This window comes from Cyclopterus lumpus, chromosome 3 (genome assembly GCF_009769545.1).
Source record: "Cyclopterus lumpus isolate fCycLum1 chromosome 3, fCycLum1.pri, whole genome shotgun sequence".
Classification (NCBI taxonomy): domain Eukaryota; kingdom Metazoa; phylum Chordata; class Actinopteri; order Perciformes; family Cyclopteridae; genus Cyclopterus; species Cyclopterus lumpus.
In genome coordinates, this window is record NC_046968.1 from 17,468,299 (window position 1) to 17,494,814 (window position 26,516).

General features: G+C 37.7%; 1 protein-coding gene across 1 annotated transcript in view; it reads right to left on the minus strand.

Moving 5' to 3' along the window:
- The window catches only part of LOC117751630 (CUB and sushi domain-containing protein 1-like), a 258,734-nt gene that overhangs the window by 140,050 nt on the left and 92,168 nt on the right, over positions 1 to 26,516 (minus strand). The window contains 5 exon segments of the mRNA XM_034563565.1: positions 383 to 464; positions 10,462 to 10,539; positions 11,492 to 11,604; positions 23,634 to 23,841; positions 24,928 to 25,122. Coding sequence (XP_034419456.1) covers positions 383 to 464; positions 10,462 to 10,539; positions 11,492 to 11,604; positions 23,634 to 23,841; positions 24,928 to 25,122 — 676 coding nt within the window.

A 26,516-nucleotide genomic window follows, 5' to 3' on the forward strand; every position in this document is an offset into this window, starting at 1 on the left:
ATCAAATACAATATGTTGGCAATAAGTAAGCTGTTGTGCCTTAAATAAATAAACCAGCACAACACAATCGAAGCAAAAAAATGCACATACATGGAGCATCACTCCACTTCACCCATATCATGCAAATTATGTATCAATTGTGCCAGGTTTGCAAATGTAATACATTGTAGGAAAAATACATTACACACATACAGTGAAATACATTATACAGTCTGGCTTCTACATGTCTGACAAACATTCGATAATAATCTGTGTGCTGGTCAAAAGATCAACAATAGCCATGGCACTTGTAGGTGTTTTTATTATACTTGATTAGTATTAATATGCTCAACTTTCATTTGAGTAACTCAGAGCATTTGAGTCTGTAATAAAGCAAACTTACTGGAAGATTGAGCCCATCCTCTTGCCATTTTCTGGAACTCCAGGATCTGGACAGACATCACCAGCAAGACCACTTTGACTCACTGAAAAAAGAAGAAATACATGGCAGGTGTTGTTGTTTTGAGGTTATATACAGGTATGTGCATTTGATGGACATGAAGGTAAATTATCAAACCTTTTCTCATACCGATTTTTTAAGATGGATGTGAGCTGGGATACAAATCATCATTGTTATTGTGACCACAAGCATCAGTATTTGTTGTATATGTGGTGACAGTCAAGTGTTAAAGCACAGTTAGAATAACTCCAAACTGTGAGAAATATCCCCTACTGTTATTGAGAGTTCAGAAAATGAGGCATGCAGTCAGCCTTTGAATTTTAAAATAGATGTATTTTCAGTTGACAGGAACATGTTTGAGAAATACCAAGGATATAATTGTGAAAACAAGGCCTCTCCATTTTGTGTTTATTATTTTAACCTGGTAGATATCACAATTATCTACCAGGTTAAAATTTTAACGATGACAACATTTTTCATCAAAGAGCAGCAAATCCCATTATGATCAATCATTTATCAATCTTTAAAGAATCATTTGGTTTGAACTGGATAAAATACATGTAAAAAAGTGTAGTTCACAAAGATGGTCTAACTTTTCTACAAACAGATGCATATCATTAAAGTCACCTGTAAGATGCTATAATCATATAACAATTCCCCACATCCAGATTTTACACAGTAATTGAAAAAAAATGAACGATTAGATACAATTTAGAAAATGTGTCAAATAACACAGCCAGTGAGCCAACAACTCACAAATGCCTGAGATGTCACCGCAACATGATTAGAAAGCAAGAAAATTACCTCTGATAACCACATTGACATTTAATTTTCATAGTAGAAGGGCTAATGTTGCTAATTGCTAATTAAATTAAGATACAATATATACCTAAATAATAAGTCATCAATTCCTAAACTAAAAGGAAGTAAACATAGGAAACATGCTTCTATTCACCATATTAATAAAGATATTCTTGTACGTAACGTTTCTTTATCAAGTATCACGAAAGGCTGTTAAGATAAGTAGTATATAGATAAGCAGAGAACACTTTTTTCCTCTACACAACATAAATCTACCGACATTTGTTTAGTGTTTCCTTAGCTTATATTTCAGTCTTTCTTCATAATATTGTTTTTTCCCCACAAAATGCTAACGTTACGGCCAGTAGAGTAGTATCAGCCTGGCGAGGCCAACATGCATTCAAGAAACCTTCGATTGTGAGGCGTTGCCGTTTGTAGGAAACTGTGAACAGCTTTTGAACTTTTGCTTGTCCCTGAACAGAGCTTGGATTCATGCTTCGCATGTCTTGAAATGAGACATTTGACTTATTGCTCTTAGCAAATAAAGAACATAGACATTTGAGGTGTTGGAAAGTACTTTTACTCAGGCACTGTACTTGGACTGTAATTTTCAAGAGTCTATCATTTTCTTTCTTATATTTTTAGTATTGCCATTTAATGTTTACACATACAGATAAACGTTATTTTTTCTACTTGTAATCATTTAAATTATTTTGACAGCTATGCTCACTAGTTACTTTACATATTCAAATTTAAAATGTAAAATAAAGGACATGCTCATAAATACTAAACTTGACATAAAACTACACAACTCTATACAAAATAGTATGTTCTCTGTCAATGTTCTCCAGCTTGACCAGACGCAACAATGAAATAAATATTGCTAGGTTAATATATCAGTAACAATAACCCAAATATACAATAATATCAATGATAATATAACAATGTAATTCTGCCTCCAATAATGATAACTTTTTAAATGATGATACTCAAATAAATTGACCATATTACTACTTTTAATTAAAATATTGATTGGAATACTAAACTTGACATAAAAAAATGTATTTAATAAGACCTCTCAGGGAGAAATTGTCCCAAAAAAAAGAAACAAAAGGATTAAAGAAATAATAATATGGCAGAAAAATATCTGTGCTCGAAATTAAATGAATGTGCAGTGATTTGTTTTTCTCATCTCTCTGCATGATCAGTTATGTTCCTGAAAAAAACACAAACACAAAACATATGCCAATTTTTGCCCAGCTCATATTTGGGATCTTTCATTGGTTTTAGACTTCGCTGCGGCTGGAAGCATCTGCTGCATGCCTAAAACCTAATGTAAATGTAAATGAGACCAGACAACATGACAGAAACCAGTTTAACCCAGCTCTGTCTTAATGGAACTCTGTGGATGAATAATGGTGGTTAACAAAAAACTAAATATAAAGTGAAAGGAAGGAAAAAGGGAATAAAATGGGAATGATGAGAATGCTGAAAAGGGACTACAATAGCAAACAGGGAAATGAAAGAGAATATCCTGGAGAAGGAGCCATATCTGACCTCATAGCATCTCCTTTTCTTTCCGTTCATCTTTTCTTGTATCTTTCTCACTTGCCTCCCTCTTCCTGTCCTCCACATCTGCCTCTGCACCCACTGAGTCCTTCTCTCTACTTTTGTAATCTCAGCTTGCTCACCCCGCATTTTCTCTCTAGTACGCATTAGCTGCAATTTACAAAGGGGGGCTGAGAGTGGTGCATCCTAGCATAAAAGATGGATGAATGATTTGGTGTGTTTGTGGGATTTTTTCGCTGAGGGGTTGTGAGCGTATGGACGCTGTTTATGCATGTTTGCGTGAGATATGATGCAAACAGAACAAGCTGTCTTGATGCTCTGCTGTGTTTTTGATGTTCTGTCCAAAAATCACCACACAAACACCCTATAAAAACACACTTCCTCTGTCACACTCTCATCCTTTTTCTGTCACTAATGTTCAAATGGCTTTCATTGGCATCAGATATAAAGGTTCATATTGCCGAAACAAATCCAGCTCATGCAAACAACATGAGATTGTTATAGAAGAAATATCTGCCAAATATCTGGCAATATTGCTGGCCTTGTCAAAAATCCTCAAACTGACTTAATCCCATATTTGCACTTGATGTATAATATACTCTTGCCATCAGCCACCCACTCCATTAAACAGGGTTTAAACTCATTAAATGAAGTGGATCTTCCTGTCCTCAACTATTCACTATGAATTTAGAATAAGTAATATCTATGAATTGTCTGAAAATATTAATTCCTTGGAAACAAACATAAAGATGTTGTGGCTGCTGCAGTAGTGGGATGTAACTATATATGTCCTTTACTTTAATATACAATGTTATACTTCTACACCATTACATTTCAGAGGAAAATGTGATACTTGTTTACTCCACAACATTCATTTGACACATGTAGTTACTTATTATGTACAATAACATACAACGTATAGTGCTGATCTGAGTATGTTTTTTTTTTTTACCACTGGGCTAATGCCATCAACAAAATTCTCAACAAGACAAGATTATCTTCATGTATCATTTTGTAAAGTCCGGGATTGCATGACAAAACTACATTAGTTGCTCAGAAGTTGTGGTGTTAAATCAATATTTCTGTGTTTTCTCAAATTTGTACACTTTTTTTGGTTCACTTGTTGATTTATTCATTGGATTTCTATTATTTGCTTATTACGTATGAATTTAATAAAATAATCCCACTGACAAACCGGTATTACAACAGTATTCGACATGGCCACGAGCATAAAGAGATTATGTGACTGCTGCCATCATCATTAGCTTTAAACAAAACCAGATTAGTACATCATAAATAAATAAATTATGCCTTCATAAATACTCAAGAAGTGTGACACATGAGTAATTTACAAACTGGAAACCTATCAGTTTAATTAAAATTAATTAAGAATGTATTCATTTTAAGTTTACATTATGAATATGAGAAAATAAAAATTATATTTAATTTTTCCTTTTATTTAATCCTTTTCAAAAGAACGAAGGTATCACATAGTACATATTACAACATACTTACTATATTGTCGAATAGTTGTGAAAGAATGTTATACTTATTTTCTGTTGTTATGGAAGAATCTCATTAATAACTTTAACTCCAATAAAAATGTCTCACATTAAATGCTTGCATAGCAACACTTTTACATTACAGGAGTTGGTTGATTCAGAGTTAAAAACAAAAATGTTCTTAGAGTCTTATAAACCGGGTTGAACTCATGAAACAAGGCCATATTGAATATGTTCATCATTGACGTTCCTAAGGGAAAGGGTTACAAACCACTGGCTCGGGGAACTGGAGAAAAATGAAAAACCACTGGCTTTGAGGGAAAAGTAAAGACGGATAAAGACATTGAAAATGCAAACAGCGTAGCACAAAAGATGAGTTATTATAACAACAGACAGATAAACCAATAAAAAAGAAACCGTGGTCAAAGAGTCAATGACAGAGAATGCAAAGAGAAAGAGAAAGGCGGGAAGAGCGTGGGAGAGTATTATGTGTGTGAACGTGTGTGTGCGTATTTGTGTTTGTTTGTGTGATCAGCTGACATGTGTTTCAGGTGAGAGCCTTTGAGGTGCTCTCCAGATGCAAGCTGGATGAGGAAAGAAATGTGTGAAGTGCAGTTTGTTGGGATGCTCTCCTCTGCACTGAGTGTAGCCTCTTATCCACTCGGCCCTCTCTCTCCTCCATGTTCTTGTGCTCACAGGTCAATCAAGCCGAGAGCTGAAGACTGCAGCCATCTTCCCAGCATCATTTTGTTGAGCCCTCACAATTTATCCACATAAATACACGTATTGTTTAATGACACACCGTCTAAAATAATATTCTGATGGTTACAGTCTGCATTACTGTGAGGTTTTCCCAAATGTATTCAGCTGTGGTGCTGTACCATTGTGTGATTTCAATGGTTCAAGTGGTCGCATCACTTTCATTTGAGTATTCTGCAGCCCAGAACTACCTTGCCCGAGAATCCTGTAGAAAAAACACTGATTTAAAACTACACTCTCAAAATAATGATTCATTACAGTTCTAGGTCAATGTCTAGGGAGTAAAACTCCTTAATCACAATATTTCTGCCTCTCTATAATTATGACACATCCTCAGCAGTAAGTTAATGTTGTAGCTGAGAGAGGACAACTGCAAGATGGGTTGCTTTCATTTGAACCATTTAAAATGTTCTATTTATCTCTCTTATATTTGTCTTTTAATTGGTGTATCTTTTGGATCCGTCCGTCCGCCTGTCTGTCTGTCTTTCTTCTGTATCTGTTCTTTATTTCTGTCTTTATCTATCCGTCTATCCATCTTCAGTATTGAGTAATATTCTAATCAATAGTCAGTGTGAGAATTATCAATAAACATACCGTACTCAAACTGATTGAAACATATTCTCATGTGTGTCTGTCCATTAGACTGCTTTACTATAGGCTGGAGGCTGCTACAGACAGTCTTTTAGATTATGATTCATAAGCACTCAATTCTCTAGCCAGGTAAAACTCATTATCATCAGTCTCTGGTTCTTTGTAATGATTATATATTGCACAATTGTCTGCAATACAGCTATAATATTACCACTGGGAGTCATACAGTGTAAAGAAGTGTTGTTCAAAGACTGGTTCGGGACCAAAAGTGGACCTTGGCTATACTTTTTAATGTTTTAATGATCAGGTTCCCATCCTGATGGACTAACTGAACTACATGATTGCAGTAACCTCACTGAGCCTTCGACCCAATGTGAAAACCCACATTTACTCAGTTTTGGTCCCCATGATAAAAATGCTATGTTTTAATGAGCATAGGTCCCATGGTGAGAAACTCAATTTCTCATTTAGGTCCAGGGCTTCAGAAGCTTTAGGGAGCCCTGGACTACACAGTTAATAGCCATTATCATCATTCTTTGGCTCAGCATTGTGATAACAGATAACAAAGCTTGTTTTCTTCAGGGCAGTGATCATTTTACAAGTGGGACAGCTACTTCTGAGATTCTTTAAGCACATATGGACCATTGGTGATCACCGTGATTTTACTTAACACCATGATAAAATCCACACAGGGTAATGTGCAACCAGATATGGACAACAAGTCATAAGATTGCGTAGCCGAGTTTTTGTAGACGAGCTTCACTGCTTACGGAGTTAGGAGTTTTGCTTTTCAAATTAATATGTAATTAAGAAACATGTAGAACATCACATTTCGAAGACAATATTATAACTATTGTTAATACATTTACATGTCAGCCTGTGAAAAACCTCTACAGATCCCCATGATTAGAGAGTTACTTAACAACAAGATGTTTTTGTAAGCTAGCCCTTCTTGTAAAAAGCAAATGTAATAGCGTTGGACTCAGAAGACTGACGTCAGGCAATTTTTTTACGTGGAAAAAATTTGTGTACAAGTGTGCTTACATATATGTGTGTATCTGTTGTGTGTGTAAGCTTAGTTTGTGTAAACAAGAGTGAAAATAATAATGAACTACATCATTGATAAATTTAACAAACTGATTTACCACAGGAACTCCTCACATAAGCATGTGCACACTGATATACACAGAGCATACCAGCTTTAATCTTAATTGCCACAACACTTGAAGAAGCACACAAGCACACAAAATGTCTTTGTTACAATCACACACATAGCAATGTTAATTGCACCAGCACATGCTTGGCTGAGCGTGTAAATCAGCAGAATTATTGATGAGGGGTTTATTATAAGGCTAAACCCAAAGGAATGGATGAGGTATGAGCTTGGGCTTCCGTGGCAATTAAGCCTTTATCACATGATCCAGATACTGTTTTAAGGGCATCTGCAAGCTGCATAGAAATATGTCTGTCATTTGTAGAAATATTCATCACATTTATCATTCAATTAATTGTTTAATTGCCTCATGGTCAACATATTGTTTATTGTTTATTTGGATTCCTATTAGCTGCAACTTCGGTGAAATGTTAAATAACAAGTCATATATTTGATGTATAGCATCAGTAGCTAGCAAAGATGGTTCATCAGCTGGGAAGATATCACAAAGCTGAAACTGAGTAAATACTTAAATGCTGAAACACAGCCACTTGAGTTTTCTTTTAATGGCCAGAATTACAAAATATAACGATACATTGACACCTATTGTGCACATTAGTTGCCAGCATTAAAACAAACCAATAGCAGTTATGAGTCATCTTGAGACCTTTTCTGACAAAACTTTGCTTTTGTCTTTTTTCCATTGTGCAGATTCTAACATAACAACAAAACTTCCGACAATTTTCTTCATATCAAAATATTGGTTTGATATACTGCGGTCATGTGAGCCGGCATCCGCGGATACTCGGTCAAGTGAGCCGCCGCTTGAATAATAATAATAATAATATAATAACATATGAAGTTACACTACTGTACTGTTTTTTTGAAATGATGATATTTATAACTTCACAATATTAGAACGGTTATTAATGCAGATCCTTAAAAGGTTATATTTTATTCTCACTCGATTCTTGTTCATGAGGACCTCTGCTATGTTCACGACTATTTTCACGAGATTCTATTGTACAGTTTTTGAGAAAGTTAAAAGCAAAGTCAGTTTAAAAGAAATAATGATATTAATAATTTCCCAATATTTGAAAATGTTTTAAAGCAGATCCCTAAAAGGCTATCCTTTTAAGGATCTGCTTTAAATTATTAATATCATTATTTAATTTGAGTTGACTTTGCCTTTAATTTTATCAAAAACTGTAAAGTAAAATTTCATGAAGGTAACCATGGACATAGCAGATGTCCTAATGAACAACAATGTGTACGGTCATCTTTCAAAATAAAACATCTTTTGGACTTTGATAATCAATGAAATATGTTGGTCCGCAGCCCTGTGCGTGGGCCCATGGCATTTCATAATGTCCATCCTGTTCATCACAAAGAAATATATTCACCTTCATGTTACTTGGTTGGCTGGGTGTCTAATGGTATTCTCACGGTACCAAGAAAAATGGGAAATTCCATCCATCCATCCATTTTCAATACCGCTTATCCTCATTAGGGTCGCGGGGGCGCTGGAGCCTATCCCAGCTGACATAGGGCGAAGGCAGGGGACACCCTGGACAGGCCGCCAGTCCATCGAGGGCACATGTAGGGACATACAACCATTCACTCTCACATTCACACCTATGGGCAATTTAGAGATCAATTAACCTGCAGCATGTCTTTGGACTGTGGGAGGAAGCCGGAGAGCCCGGAGAGAACCCACGCTGCCACGGGGAGAACATGCAAACTCCACACAGAAGGACCGCTCCGACCGGGAATTGAACCCGCTGCCCTCTTGCTGTGAGGCGACAGTGCTAGCCACTACACCACCGTGCAGCCCAAAAAAAAAAAATGGGAAATTATTTTAAATAATTTACAGCACGCAAATTACAGCCTAAAAATGCTAAATTAATCTCATGATTACCTTTGATGTATAGTGATGCTTTGTATTCAAACTGTGTATAGTTTTAAAGTACAAGAAGTGGCTTTCACCATGTCCCAAATGATGGGGTGAGAGGCACAACAACACCTACTTCCTGTAAATCCCATTGAAATGACATGGAGGATATGATGCAAGTTAAGAGTTGAGCACATGAAAAGGGAACAGGAGAGAATAGTAGAAAATACTCAAAGTAAACCATATATTAGTTGTCATTAACGTCCACTAGGATTTCAGTGTTTTCCCACACAGTTTTCCCACACAGAGACTTTATAAACTACCGTCACAGTATATTTGTCAACCCATTTATTATTGTGTATGTAGATTGATGCACATATACACACGGACACTTATATCAGCTATAGACTGCAAGCAACATGCGCTGAGGTCAGCACAATGAGCAGATTGGGGTGTGAGCCAGTCACACTATGGCGAGCACAAATGAAACAGCAGAGCTGGACGACCCATCTGTGGGTTCCCGGTCAGCTTCAACAGCAACGGTATGTTGGCGTTGCTCCATAATTGTGCAAACTAATAGTAACACTCCTCCTAATGCACAAGTACAACTTATTGTTGTTTATATTCAATCTGTTGTGTATTTTCAGCTTCATAGCAGAAGAGATGCTTTTCAGTGTTATAGTCCATTGTAACCTTTTGCCTGTTTAGAAAGTGTTCTTTGTTATCAGCAAGCATCTAATAAGCCTCCAGCCGTGCAGTATTATTTAATCCATTCATCCGTCAAATATTGCCACAAATATAATAAAATGTTGCACACTGCATTTCACTACTGGCTAACAGTATGTCTCATAAGAGACTTCACCTGATGTAGACTACACTGTCAATTTATGGATTGTTGGCTACACCTCCAGAGGGAACAAATAAGATGTTGTGGGTGCATTTCCAGCTTTGGCCATGAAGAACAACAAACCGCTAGACTCTACTTTAAATTCAAAAAGTTAAAATATAAAAATTATGCTGCATTGAGTTTATTATGGACTGAAGTAGATTGTCATCATGACACCAACAGAGGGAGGTTCACTGTGTGTAACAAAGGAAAGCTTGAAAGGTTCTTAAAACCATCAAACAACAAAATAAAGGCTCATGAGTACGACTTAGTTTCAAACATGATGGTTGTACAAGGGGGCTGACACAATTAAAAGAATAACAAATAGTACATTGTCGCTCTTTCAGCTTGTTCTACAGTAATTACTAAGAAGTAATCATAAAAAGAAGGGTTTGTTTGCATCATTGTGTGTTTAAACAAACTAAATTGATAGAATAGTTTAAGCAAGTCAAAATTTGACTGTTGTTACTGTAGTGTAAAAGCACAATGTCTTTGCAAATACTGGGTGGGTTTTTCCTATATATATATATATATATATATATATACTGTATAGATATATATACTTCCTTCTATTTATAGAACTCATTTCATATGGACCTCTGACCCTTTGAAGGAAATATGAAAAGAAAACAGAAAAGAAGAGGGTGGTGCTAATTATTGTCTCAAAAATAGATGACATTACTGCTCTTGCCACATCAAGGATGGATGCAGGCTGTTTGTCCTTGTGTACATACATAATGTGTGTGTGTGTGTGTGTGTGTGTGTGTGTGTGTGTGTGTGTGTGTGTGTGTGTGTGTGTGTGTGTGTGTGTTAAAAAAAGGGCTTTCTAAATGACAGTCACACACAAACAGAAGACAGTAGTTTACTTACAGACAGCATTTTTGTGACTGGAGTCTTTACTGGGCATCATCTTCACCCCTCTGGACTTCAACTCTATTGCTTTTTTCACTGCAGAAAGGAGAGGAGATTGAGGTTAATTATACATATTTTGTTATTAAACCTAAATTACTGTACAAATTGAAATGCTTATTATTTTCAGCATTGCCATTCAGTACACATCAGCAATTTCTCTGCAATTCATTAAGTGCTTCACACTCGCCTTCCAATAACGAACCTACAACAAATGCAACAGCGGCAGAAACTGAACATTAGTAGAGGGAAAAGGGTGAAGACATTAAAAGATACCGGGAAGAAGGGAGGAGAAGAGAGGAGAAAAACAGGGAGAGAAGAGCAAAGAAGTGGAGCAGCTTTAACATGGATTCCATCTATTATATCGTGAGTAGCACTATTGCAGAAGATAACAAAAAAGTCTGTGCCACAACCAAACTACATTCTCTTTTCTTTTCTTTTACATCTAATTTCTCTCTCTCTCTCTCTCTCACACACACACACATACACACACACATACACACACACACACACACACACACACACACACACACAGAAGAGAAGAGACAGACATAAAGTTACCAATGGCAAGAGCAAGAAACCAAAGACTGAGGAAGAAAGAAACAGCATAACATGAATATTAAAAGAGATGGAGACAGACAGGAATTTAGACACGCAACAAAATATAGTCTTGGACGGCCATGTTTTACGTTGAAAGCAGCCAATTAAATCTGAGCTGCTACATGTACATTAATATGCACCCTAATATGCTAATTAAGTAACACAACCAGTCAATTAGATGATACCAAAGGTATACCACAAGTCAGGTGGTTTCAGACTTCTGACTTGCCATTTCAAATATGCTGTAATACAACTACCATGTATGCCAAATGCTATCTTGTTTGTGTTTTTATATATGTGGATTAGTTGTAAATATGTTCGAGCATACCATACATGTGTGCAAGGGAGGCAGAGAGCAGATAAGTAATAAGAGTGAAAGAGATTGATATACCTTGGTACTGAGCACTGAATCCTTTTCTTCGATGGTTGCTATCTGAGGTGAAATGTATCCGAAGCCAGTTCTTATTTGATATCACCGGTGAGGGCAGGGTTGTACCAGTCAGCCTGCAGGTAAGAAAATAAGAAATAATTTTAATAAAGACAACAAAAAACCAACAGACGTAGTAGAAGAATGTAGCTAAAGAGACAATGTGACAAAAATAACTATTATTAATCGCATGTATTAACTATTGTATCTAGAATATGTCAGCCTTTCTAAATAAGAGTTTACTTGCACTGACTTGTTGTTCTTTAACATGTATAACATACTTAAGAAAATTCAGCAGAGACGACAAGGCACATGGGGAAGAAAAGGTATATGTAATAAAACTCAAGCTCTTGTTATTGCAAATCCACAGTATTCACCCTCTCTAGGACATATTGTTTAGTGCATTATAATATTATTATGTACCATGTGTATATTTTTACATAGCTGGTAAATATCACAGAGATTATGTCATGTTCCAGAAACGAACATTGTAAGAACGGCTACAGTACAAACACTCAATTCATGCATGTGCGAATGGAAGATGACCGTAGATATTTAAATTTGAGGTCGAAAAACATCAAATACAAAAATACAATTGTTAGACGAAAGTGCTTCAACATGCTGCCATGTAATTGCAGATTTAAGCATAATAGACTGTAGAGCGACCAACCACTGTTGTGAAATCCCTCATCACAGAAAAACTGGAATACAATACAGCATACAATGCAGAACATACAAGTGTGAATAACTCCATGACATAAATTACTTCATCCGATTCGGCCCCTAAATAAAAAATCCCTATGTGAAACAGATCTTTCAAAGAGAGTTCAAAGTATGATATTAATGTCACTTTGCATTGTCCTCCAAGGTGCAAAGGCTGGCTGTAATTCAAAGAGATTTTTAGCTGAAAGGCAATTTGTTCCACTAGCTTGGAAAATGTGGACCAGGGAATGAAATGAGTGATATCTTCCCTTAATAATGATCAGCACTGACCAGAAGCAGAGCACTGCACTTGTACTGGGTACGGTACAACTGCCAGACTCTCCCAAGTGTATTTAACTAAAAGAATATTCAACAAATTTTCTAAAAATGAAAATGCACTAATATGTCTGTTCATTGATTGATTGGAAAGCAACAGAAAGCTCTTCAGATCTTCAAAAACACTTTTTAAACCATCACCACTGAGACGATGAGTTGGTTGCCTATGGTAAGTCTTACATCAGCTTTAGCTGCTCTCACAATTTATTCGGAACGGCAACCAAGGCAGTGGTAAAGAAATATAACAAAATTGTGGGAAAATGGTGTACTGAGACCAAAAAGGAAATGATGTAAGAGACTGCCTGGAAGTCAATGTTCTACCATCCTCCCGAGAGCAACAAGAGCCACTGTAACTGCCCTTCGAAAATGCCGCAGGTATACTGAGTAGAGAGGGAGGGAGGAAGAAACAAAGATAAGGAAAAGGGCCGAAACAAAATATGAGTGGTAAAAAAGATAATATGAAGAGTCCTGGTAAAAGGACTTAATTGAGTTCTAATTGTTGGAGACATTAAGCTTTGTTGAAAGAAAAAAAGAAGACTATAGTCAATATGATGTGTATACTGTGTCATATGACACAGTATACACATCATATTGACTATAGTAGAGCATTATGTAGTCAATGCTTGTAGTGTGACATTATGACATATGTGAGATAAGAGAATAATGACCAGAAAAGTTATGGGAATTTTTGAGGGCACTATAGTGCATAAATGTCGGTCCGAAATTAAATGGTGGACAGTCAATAAATGGTAAATGTACTGTACTTGTATAGCGCTTGTTTAGTCTTCTGACCACTCAAGGCAATGTAATACTACTTGTCATCATTCACACCCATTCATACACTGATGGGAGGAGCTACCATGACAAACTGCAACCAGTCCATCAGGACTATCTCACATTCATTCACCACAGGCACAGCTACGGGAGCAATTCGGGGTTAACTGGCCTATGTCGTTGGCACATCAGCATGGGCTTGCGGAGCCGGAGATCAAACCACCGATCCTCTGATTAAAGGAGGACCGTGCTCTACCCACACCCGCTCTGCCCACATAAAGACAATGCACTAGATATATTCTATGTTCTGCACCTGACCCTGCCTTTTAAGCTCCATGTATGGTGTGTAAGGAAAATTGCATCTCTAATCACACCAATTAAGTATTATATTATGAAGCTTTTTCATGAAGTAAGAACACAAGTTCCAGTGCACTTTTACCCTTGTTATGTTTGTGGTTTTATCTCATACTCTATAATGTAGCCGGGTTGAATAGATAAGGGGTCATATGGTGAAACAGCTTCATGGGCTTTGATGTTTTGCCTGAGGTTTAGTCTAGATTTAAATATAAGTTGGGAGGAAAACTGAATACATTTCACTGAAGTGTAAGTCAATGAAAGAGCACTTCAAGACATTAGTAATTTTTCATATTGAAGTTATCTAAAAATGACAATACATGACAACTACACATGGAGAATCATTATTTGATTAGCTTAATTCCATTCAATTAAATGTATTTTGTATAGCCCAAATGTACAAATCTTCCTCATAATGTGTACACATCCTCTGTCCCAGGACCTCACATCGGCAAAGGAAAAAATAATAATATTTATTTTAAGGGTTAAACGTTGGCAATGATAAGCAGCAGTTTTCTAAAAAAATCCACTTGTTGGAAACATATCTATTATAATATCATGCTATATTTAAAATTGAATATGAAGAAATATAATGTAGTTATTCAAATAAATATTTAGTTATTTGAAATGTTTTGATTTAGTTGAGATGAGATGTGTCGGGTTGGCCTACTTGTCTTATCAACAAACATTTCTGTCCCAAGAACAATGTGCTTGTCCAGTATTAGATTGGGAAATCACTGCTGGTGTTGTGTATTACAGCCTACGGTTCTCTGCATTTGTAAAAAGAAGGTTATGTAAAGGGGATCACTATGCAATGTGTCAATGTGATCTTGTTATAGTCTTTCTATGTACAAATCAATTGTGTGTATAAGCCGAGATCTTTCACATGACAATACATATATTTTCGCTACAATTGGTTCATCTGATCAATATATTTGTACCTCGGCATCACCTGTTTCTAAAGACCCATCTGTGTCCCTTGATATTATTACAAGGCACACAATTGTTTTTGTAAATTTAAACCTTTAAATGAAAAACTAGCAATAAATTAGCAATAAAAAGAAATGTTTTCCATCAATATCTTCCAGAAATACTTATGAGAGAGAGTGTGACCTAACAAAACCCATATGGGAGCTAGTCACCACAAGTAGGATGAACTGAAATAAAACAGCTACCCTGTGACAACACTGGTATCTTTCCCATTAAGATATCTGAAACAATGCTGCAAAACATGTTTAATTGCATTTAAAATATAAATGTGTATGTGCTATTGTCTGACCAATCTTAATAATTGTGTTCAGATGGATACTAATGGTAAGAAAGGGGTAAGAAATCAATAATCACAGCTTTAACAAATGTACCGAGAGCTCATTGAAAAGCAGCCCTTCTTCAGGACAGGTTAAGGGTTGAGGACAGCAAGGATGTTGACACATACGTTTAATAAATCATTCAGTGTTTAAAAGGACACCAAAATAGGGAAGTCTGAATAATACAGAGATAAACAGATACAAAAAATGAGAGATATGCTGAATCTCTTCAATTATTCATGGGGACTGTCCAGCTGTATGACATTGGAATGAGGGAGAGACAAGAGGTCAGAGAGGAGGAGGAGAGAGGGAAGATATATGAGACTGAACTGAAAGGAAAGAAAGAAGGACAAAATGAGAAGAGGAGAGGAGAAAGAGATAAACGTTTAAAAAAGAAGACAACCTAAGTTAGTGAAAATAATATACATGAAGCAGAACAGAGCAGAGGAGACAAGCTGCTCAGTAACCACTGAAGCAGGTTATGGGACGAAAAGCAGAAATGGGAGACTAAGGGGAATTTACAAGGTGAAAGAAAGCAGAAAAGAAAGAGGACAGAGAAAAACATGTGAGCAAACAGAAGCTGATGGATGAAGAAGACGGGAGAGCAGGTGAGAAAAGGAAATTCACTTAAAGGAACAGAGAGAGAGAGAGGTACACAAGTCACAAGGAGAGGTGGACATTTAAGAAAGGGGAGGCAAAGTGGCCTGTCTAAATGAGGTTCGACATCACAAATACAAGGTTGCAATAGATAAAAAATAAATGAGAAAGCAGTGACTGGAGAAAGGTTGAGATGGAGAACAGAAAATGAAATAGAAAGTTTCACATAAAGAAAGAACTCACAGGAGGATAAAACAAAGAGGAAGGTGTACAAGATATGAGTGGCGAGGTTTGACAGACCTGAGAGGAGTAGACAATAGGAAGAGAGAGCCCAAGTCATAAAACACAGTGGAAAGGGTAGAAAAGAAACCAAGAGCTGGTATTTATGTGCACCTCTCTATAATTAAACCACACGTTTGTTGGTGATACATGAACATCACAAAGAAACGGATACAACTTTCTACTGTCTGGGTACTGTTGTTTTGACCCTGGTCCTCCATGATGACTGTTTGCATTGCTGCCAATACTTTTTTAAGTGCGTCACAATGTAACCTACAAAATGACAAAAAGGCACAGTAAAAATAAATGATTGGAAACAAGTCAAAAAAGTTGGAAAGCGCATTATCCACAACAGATAGCTGTTTATTCCAAGAGCTTAGTGCAAAACCCTGGTACACTCGTACTTTTAATCTCATAACATGCCCACGCACTGAAACGGAAACACGCACGTGCGTGTACACACACACACACACACACACACACACACACACATCAGTGAACATAATTTAAAATGTAAATGTAATAACAGGACAAGACTGGTGTTTCAAAGTGGAGAAAAGAGACGAAGAGAGGGCTGGTGCTTACAAAAGAGGAGTGGGGAGAGAGGAAAAAAGGAGGCGGAGCAGCGGAAATGGCTCAGAGAAAAGGGACTTAAAGGGAGGAGCGAAAGGAGATGTAACAGAGGGACATGAGGTGAGGGCAAATACAAGAAAGAGGTGCTAGGCACTGAGGATGGGTGAGGTTCACCCACCGATGCTGCAGGCCCGTTGTGGTGCACTTTGAATTGGCAGAATTGGCCATTCACAAATGTCATTAATGATCAGTGAATTACATAGCTAAACCTGCCAGGGAACACGCACCAATGTCAGAATGCTATAAAATATATCCTGGCTGATTGTTAAATCACACATTTATGATCAATTTAATTTAATGTCTTGGAAAAATGGATCAGCATGTTACCCACTTCAAGTTGTTCCAGCAGGGATGGGGATTTGCTAATATTGTCCTCATGTGTTTCGGGGTTTGGTAAAATGCTTAGATAATGTTCTGCAGATTTCTGTAGGAGTTCCTGCAGAAGTATGAGGTGTCAGAGCCAACAAGTTTCTTCAAGCGAGGCAGTGGTCTGCGATAAGGGGTTGCCTTGCCTTTTTGTGTTTGTATTAAACATTACCAGCAGTGATAATCTGATGTTGTCCTCATGGGTTGATTAGACCATCATCTTTGATTCCCTTCGAGAGGTTTAGTGTCATTGGCTTTGGATAATAATCAGAAGCTTCCTGGCTGAAACCATTCAGTAGTTGTTCGCTTGTTCCATGAAGATGAACAACTACTCTGAAACCATTACAGTCATTGTATAAACGTACACTCAAAATTCTTGATGAACAAATCTGTTTTCTCTCATCATTGCCCAATACTAAAAAAATATAACTTGTTTAGTTGGGAGAACATGATTAAATATGTGCATGTCTGTCTCATGTACAAGATTATACATGGCTTGACCTCTCATCCGCTCAAACAATTTGTTATCACACAAACTGGATATCGGCTCACAAGAGGTGCAGCAAGAGGGGAGTGTATTGTCCCACTCAGGAAAAGTGCTTTCAGTCAGTCTGCTTTTCTATACAAGCTGCAATAGACTGGAACTCCATTCCAGGGTCCATCAGAGATCTACAAACATACAGTTCATTTAAAACTCAATTAAAGAAATGGTTAGTTAGTACCCAGCTCGGTCAGCACTAGAGCCTAACTGCTCCTTACTGTCCTCAATCTGTCTGTGTTGAACTTTCCCTCTGTCTGTCTGTTGTCGACTATCCATATGTTGTCAGCTGTCTGTCTGTCTGTTGTCGTATGTATGTCTGTTATCGACTATCCGTCGGTTGTCGTCTGTCTGTTGTCGACTATCCGTCTGTTGTCGGCGTCTGTCTGTCTGTCGTCAACTATCCGTCGGTTGTCGTCTGTCTGTTGTCGACTATCCGTCTGTTGTCGGCGTCTGTCTGTCTGTTGTCGGCGTCTGTCTGTCTGTCGTCAACTATCCGTCTGTTGTCAGCTGTCTGTCTGTCTGTTGTCGACTATCCGTCTGTTGTCGTCTGTCTGTCTGTTGTCGACTATCCGTCGGTTGTCGGCGTCTGTCTGTCTGTTGTCGACTATCTGTCTGTTGTCGGCTGTCTGTCTGTCTGTTGTCAACTATCCGTCTGTTGTCAGCTGTCTGTATGTCTTGACTTTGCTGGTCGACCATCATTCTACCTGCATGCATGTCTTTTGTTGTTGTTTAGCTGTGTCTGACTAATTTATATATTTCATTTACTCTGCATGCTTTTATGTTCTGTGCCTCTGACATGGATGTTTTTATTCTGTCCATTTTAACATAGTTCTCCCTTATTATATTTGCTTTGTGTGTTTTGAATTTGTGAGCCTCTGTGTTGCATGTCTTGTTAGTACTTGACAAAGTCTAAGAGTCTCCTGAATGAGGATTCTCACTATTCTCACTATTAATTGTTTGTGCACCTATTGAAAAGCGTCAATATTGTATAAACCTTATATATATAATCTTAACTCTATTTTTAGGTTTGTTTTGTGACAGATGAAAAATAGCCTCTTGGCTAACTCTGGCACATGTATAGATATGTTTTTATTAATGTGTACTGTCCCTTATCAAATAAACAAAAACTTAAAAGAATATAAAAAATTAAAAACTGCCACGGGGCAAAACGTTTAGGAAACTTGGAGCTGACCATAGCACACAAGCCCCTCTATCCATGCTTCACCTTCCTCCCCTCTTGCCACCTTATTGGGTACAGCAAATGTCCTCAACGAGGACATTAAAGAATTAATCTAAACTTATCCACAGACACAATCCATACATCCCACTGCTAGTTGTTTGCATTTGTGACAATAAGTCAAACATTAGATTGTAGTTGCCATTGATTTAAATGGGGTTGGCTGGACTGACACTTTATGAGAGTAAGAATGGCAGAAGTCTGCTGGCAAATAGCAAGACCTTGATGTTGATTGAAAGAAGACATTTTTAGGCAGTTCTGGCAAATGGTAAAAGAGTTTTGCCAGCCGACTGAGAGGGGGCTCTGAGGGAGTACCCGGACCGGCAAGAGTGGCTAAATCTCTCCCGTGGCCCTAACTGTCATTCCGGATCCCTCATAAAAAGCTGGAAGAGCTTTCCACAAACGTAACATCGGGGCTGCTCTTCTTATGCTGTTTCCAATCAATGACTCAGATTGTGCCTTTGTTAAATGACTGGCTAAGCAAATATAAAATGGATGACTGAATGGAAATTACTGTGCTACAACTATTTATATTGCAGCCAATAAAGTAATTAAAAAATAAACTGTGTATGTGTTTTTGTGTGTGTGAGAGAGAGAGAGAGACAGAAACATGATAGCAAAAAATAGAAAAAGCAGAGGTAATAGAAAAGAGAATAAAATAGAAACGCAGCGCAAATGGATAGTAAACTTCTTACCGTCTCCCCTTTCTATAACCCTAGTATAAAATTACATGTTTACCTACTGGCCTGTATAACAGCTACTTATTTGGTTTCCTTTGGTTGAAAGTGGCACAGAGCTGAATGCTAACATCATCCCCTTAGTTTAGCATGTTAGCATGCTAACATTTGCAAAGTACAGATAAGGCTGATAGGATTGTTAGCTTAGTAGATATTTGGGCAAATAAAGTTTTCTGTCTGAGAGAGACATGGATGTGCCTCCAAAATGTCATTGCAATCCATCCAAAGTTATCAAAGCATTTCACTGAAACCCACCAATGTCAACCTGCTAGTGTCAATAAAGGAAAAGTTAGGGGATCACCTAGTCATTAAGATTCATTCTCAGGGGATCATGAGCAATGACCATTGCTACCAACTTTCTGTCAGGATGGCTACATTTGTGGAAAACCGGTTAAACATTCAAGTGAGACTGCACTTCTCGAAGGTGTCATGTTTTAAGGAAGGAGAACATTTAATGAACATACGGGTAGTAGTTTCCACATTATGTCAAGTAAGTGACCCTGTGACTCAATTTAAGAAATAATTGACAATTAGGGCCGCTCATTCAGTAGAAGTGGGATAGGAAAGGATTAATTTAATGTGAAAATTCAGAGATTCCATCAGTCTTTTTAAATCAGGATTACAAACTTATTTAAAAATCCTTCACTCTCAGGGTGATGAGACATTGCAGCAAATTATTGGGTTTTCATTACCGGCAACTGGGTAAAAATCAATGTGAATAATGTAGTAAGCAATGAGAAACAAAATCAGATAAATACTGTTGGTCGTGCTCCTTGGATATAATGGCCTTTAGCATAGCACCATTGGCCTTGAAGCATTTTGGTTTGTCTTATGTTTTGATAGACTGAGATAAAAGAGGAAAGGAGGACAGAAACAGGAGAGAGAAAGAGAGAAGAAAGGATAGCCGGAGGGAGTATTGAGAATGCAGAGAAAAGGGAAGGAAGGAGAAAAGGGTGGAAGATTAGAGGTTAGGTTGTAGACAGGAGAAGAGGGGTTTAAAAGCAGGAAATATCAGCTGTAAATATAATTTAACTGATTATGTAATCAGTTTAAAAATCTGTACAGATTTGAAGATATCAGCTTTAACAACAACACAGAAAGCCTATATTATTATTATTATTATTATTATTATTATTATTATTATTATTATTATATTCAGGATAAACTAATAATGTGTTCTACATTTTTAGGTCACCAAGATTTCAGTGCACAAAAATAAACACGAGTATTGAAATGAGGACTGAATGAAAAGCCTCTTTATCTCATATGTCAAATAGCTAAATAAAGATTCTTAGTGTCTCCTCCACAAAAAACAGGCCTACTGTTGATTGAAGAAACAGACGTTTTTTACCTCAGATTATCAGCTTTCTGAAAAAGTCTTCTTCCTGGATTTAGTTTACTTGTCAGATTACTTGTTTCACAGAACAATAAGGAACGCAATATTGATTTATGGAAATCACGTGCAAATGCATGCACTGAGAGGGACTGTTGACCTCAACTGCATACAGAAGCAGCTGTGTGACCTGTTGACATTTCACTTGCTAAATAGTGAACAAAAATAAATGCATACTATAAGCCATACAGTGCTATAAAGCCATTGTATATCAATAGGCACCAGCAATACAAATGCCTGGAAGTCTTCTGCCTTCCTGACCTCTCTTATTTGTCTGCAGTCATTTTCCTTTGTGCAGTCTTCTTTATATTTCACTAACAATTGGGGTATACAAATAAAGTTCACATTAGCCAGTAACTGCACAATTTTGCCAGACTGACATCACTCAGAAGGCAGGTTTCAAAGCATTACAGTGTAGCAGGTCAGTTGAAGCTTGAAAACAGGCTATCCGGGACATAATCAAACTAATTAAAAATAAAAAAGTATGATAGTGGTCCAAAAGCAGGGTATAAGGAATGACATAAGATGATATGAGACTTATATTTTGACTGGAATCAAATCATCACTTTGTCCAGTGGGTTAAAAGTCAAATCAATCAGGCACACACTTATGCGTGTCTCTGTCTGTCTCTGTCTCTGTCTGTAAAGTGTGTGTGTGTGTGTGTGTGTGTGTGTGTGTGTGTGTGTGTGTGTGTGTGTGTGTGTGTGTGTGTGTGTGTGTGTGTGTGTGTGTGCGTGCGTCAACCTGACATTCAAACTGCCAGCTGGTGGACAGGAACATAAAACAGGAAATTGCTTTTGGGACACCCAATCAGAACAAGCTCACGGTAAACAGGAAGAACCCGTCACAGTGTTCCTGTCAGGTGTCAGTCATTTTCACAATGACCTGCCCACATGCCTTAGTGTAAATGTCATTCATCTCTTAATCCCACCTCTGGAGCAAATGATTTAGGATTATAAAAGATACAGAAGCCCATTTAGGTTTATTTTCATATAATATAGTCATATAAAAACAATGTTTTAGGCCTGGCGTCAGTGAACTTCCATTAAATATACAAGGCATCTGAGTGACTTTTGGCGCTTTAATTTGGGACCTCTGTTGTAAACCCCCTTGCTCACTTCCTCTCTTCCCTGCATTTACACTGTCATATAATATAATAATAAAACATTTTTTTTAAATGCAAAAAGAAAGATGCATCACTACTGTTATTATTGTGTACTAGACAATATCAAAATCTGTTTACTGTGTTAGTAAACTACACATTTTGAGATAATTTTTTTTTTCTTATCCACAAATATTTTACTGAAGTTCATATCATTTCATACTACTGAAGTGTCCTCCAACAAATGAAACCCAACGGCTCCAGTTGCTCCAGCCACTGTTTTCCATGTGATAAATCCTTTGGTGTGCTCCGTATCCCCCCCCCCCCCACACACACACACACACACACACACACACACACACACACACACACACATATTGCAGAGGGGGGAAGATACGGATGTTGACATTGGTCCTTGAATGTTATACTGTCAGAGACAAGCTATATGTGTATGTATGTGCAAACCTGAGTGTGTGTAATCTGTCAGAGCCTAGAGAAAAGATCAACAGCTCGCACAGTCAGAGGGCCACTGAACACCCGACACTGACACGCACACGGTATCATGAGGATGCCATGACCGATGTGTGACTAAACATGCAATTATTCTACATCCTTTTGTTTCCAACTGGTGCTATCCTTCACTTATGTATCTGTGTGTGTCAAACAATGTCATGTAAGCAGAAACAAGCACATACATTGAAATATTAATTGAATAGGTGTGTGTTTTATTTTAAATAACTTATTTCAGTTAAACTGTAAATAATTACTCTTCCTTAAAAAGCAGATGCTCAAAGGTGGAGTAACCAAGGCTGATAGACTGTTGTGGAATAACCGCCTTTATTAATTTCCTAAATGTCGTGTCATTTTCTCTAGTGTTCCTTTGCAACCATAATTATGAAACACTGAAACCCAGAAGTCTACTACCTTCAATGTTTGAGCAGCCTTGGCTCACAGGCATGTATATTGTTACTACTGAGGGAGGCCAAACTGCTTTCCCCTCTCTAGATTTCCCAAGTAGTACCAGCAACTTCAAACAGCAACAACTCTGCATGCCTAACAGTTACGCTGCAAAAACACACCTAAACCTTTCCTGGAGATGTGGTATATTTTGAACAGACCAACATGAATACCAACAGCACTCTAAATGTAAAAAGCAGAGCGTGTTCTGGTACAACATAGTGCCAATTTTCAAATGTGACCACAGAACATGGGAGTGAAAACAGCAATGTATCACCTTCCCTGTGGGATTTGAATGAAACAGGAAAATCAACAGGGCTCCTGTGCAGCTAATCAATCCGTAGTTGTATTTGTCCTCCCGAACAACATCCTTAGTCTTCTTTTCATGCCCTCTTTTTTAAATTGTTTCCCCTTTTAATGTATACAAGTTAGAGAAAAATGCAGTGAAAACAACAACTGTTCTCTTTAATATGAACATGTCACCTCACAACACAATAATGGCTCCAGGCTTCTTATTCTTGGAGAGTAGAATCAGGTGTCCCCACTTGAATCACAGAACGAGGCTGTGGCTTCTTGCGTGTGTTTGTTATCATCTAGCTCTGAAACACGAATGCTAAGTCAATACTATTCAACTTTTAAATGTCAGTGGTGACTGTGTCCATCTGTTTTTATTATGGTCCAATTCAACATGTGGCGTGTCGCTCCTGCTGATTTTCACAAAGGCTTGCGTGCCCTCCAACATAACTACTTATCTATTCGACATTGTAGTCTGCTTATGAAATGTATCTCACCATATGCTCGGTGCTTCCGTCCCGCTGATTTCCAGGAAGTCGTACTTGTCCTCTAATAAGAAGTCGTTGAACACGAGAGCTATAGTGTCCCCGGGTTCAGAGAGGATTGACCACGTACAGTCCAGGTTGTTGTCATACTCTGCAGGGTATCCAGGGCTGGTTATTGAACCTGCAGTGCCTCGCAACGTTCCGCCACATGCTCCCTCCGCTGGAGAGAGAGGTAGCACAACAAAGAATTAGAAGAAATAGCAACTCTCAAGGTATGTTATCATATTTCAAACTCTGGTTTTGGTGCATCCTCCCGGGGTTGGCTTGATCATTTCCTAGTTATCTCTAATTGTCTTTTATTTAGAAATAATATTGTAAAAAACAATACCCATGAGATTTATTTACATTGTATCATTCTCATTTCTTGTGTGCACACATTTCAAATTATTTTACTGTTTATATTGTATCAAACTGTCATTTGTTAATTGCGTTGTATGAAATTGTACAGGTGCTACTGATTATTTGTTTGTTTGTATTCATGGAAAGTTCAACAGCGTAATTTCATACAGAATGTATACACTACAATTCATTTATTTTGACATCACATTGTATTACAACTAAAATAACAATAATAGAGATTTTCATCAATTCTATCATAGTTACATCATGAATACATCAATGGTACATCTTCAAACGCTTCACAAAGTAATTCATGTGAAAAAAGGAAATATATCAACAAGAAAGCAAAAATCCAATCATTTAATTAAAGCCTCTGAAAAACACAACAACATATCAAAGTGTGTTTTGCAGTGATTTATCACAAGATACTGAATCACTGAGCTGAGCTGTTCAACCATCTACTGGCCCTGATGGTGAAAACCTGGACATACCTGTTCTAGTCTATATACTAATGAACCATCAGAAGAGCTTTGCTTGGGGATATTAGGCTCCATTGTTCATACAATGGTTTGTTAGGCTGTGCTTTATGAGTAATCAATACATTGGGGTTTTCGTCTTCCTCCGGCCTGTGACCTCATGTTAAGGTCCTTTCTCATGATCCAACCAATTGTTTATATTTCCTTAAATTCTGATCTGCTTTCCTTATTTCTTCCTTATAAGTGAAATACATTTCACTTATGAGTTAAGTGTTTTGGGACACGGGTATGATCTATTTCAAGAACGAGAGTATATGGCGTAATGGCTGACATAGAAAAAGAGAGCAGAAAGAAAGAAAGACTAAAAGAACACAGACAGACAGAAAGATTGAAGGAAAGATGGGAAGAAAAAAAGAAAGAAAACATCTTACCTCGACAAAAAGGTGACGGGAAGTCCCACTGTGCTCCACTGCCAGCTGATACTATACACGTGAGGATGTTGTGTCCTTCCAATACAAAACCTGACTCACAGCTGTATCGGATCTTGTCACCCATGTTGTACCGCAAACCATGAATGACCCCGCTTGGGATAAGGCCGGGGGTGCCACATGTGTGGCTGGGCAAGACTGAAACACAAAGAAGAAAACAGAGAAAATGTAATTAATTAATTATATCATATCTAAAATAAATATATATATATTTGTGACCCAACACTGCTAGTCGCATATGTCTATGAGCAAAAATCATTTTCAATCAAAGATGGGCTTCTCTGAATGTTTCATTTGAATATTTTTTGCTTGCCAGAAGAGGTCAAACTATATAGTATTTATCAAGAAAAAAGCAGTATTTTCTCCTGACCCCCAGTTTTAGCAATATCTCTTGAATCTAAATTATGTGATGATCCACACACAACTGAATGTCAAACAAATCTCAGAATATCAAGTACATATGAATCATTCCTGTTTACAGAGGAAACTAATCATCAGAATTGACAACATAAAATACGAAAAATGTGTATGTGTAAATATGTGGAAGTGACCATGTGGCATTTAGATCTCTGCCTAGCATTTGTTTCTCCAATGTGCATCTGTTGTTGCCAGTTCTTAGACGACACAGCTCTACAGTGGGAGCAGCTAAAGGCAGCTCATGGTGTAACCAGGCCAATATCAATCTGTTGCCAACAAGCCTTAACTCTACAGAAGGGGCATCAGCACAGTGCAACCTGGATGAACGCCAGTGTCTGACCCCAGTGTACACTGTGTGTTGTGTGTATTTGTATAACTGGAGCATGTTAACTTGCTGGGTGTATACTGTGTGCACGTAATGTCTATCCAAATGGCTAAATGTGATGTGTGCATGCACAGTGCAGTGTGTCTACTCGTAAATCAGTCAATCTGTGTGTTTGTGGATGCTGTTCCAATTAAACGCAAGCATGGTAATTAGACAAAGCTTCACCATGAGACCCTGAGAACTAGGACAGAGAGAAACAGGGAGGGTGTGGGGTGAGAGGAAGACAAAGAAGAAGAGGAAGTGGAGAAAAAAGAAAGGAGGACATAGGAGAGAGGAGAAAGAAGAGGGGGAAAGACTTGCGACAGAATGATGGCGGAAGGGTGAGGGGTAGAGGAGGAGATAGGAAAGGGTAAAGACGAAGACTCCAGTCAGACAGGAAACGAGAGAGTTGAACTAATTACAGTGGGTCCTAAACATGTATAATTTACACTAATTGACTCATTATTGGAATTGTATGAAGCCATGCATCAGAGGCAAGTTACTCACACTCAGCTGACCATGCCGAGCTCTGTGCAAACATCCTGCCTGTTTTGTTTTAACAAGGTGAGACACACAATCAAGTTCATGAACTAAATCACTGACTGGAGGATGGGAAGAAGGAGGAAAAGAGAGAGAGAGAGAATGAGAAAGAATAATGTGTCTGAGTCGTTAGTCACACTTATGTGACCGTGCAGTCCTGTGTCTGCAAGGCAAGCCAGCATGGTACACAAAAGTATTCACTCTTTTAGAC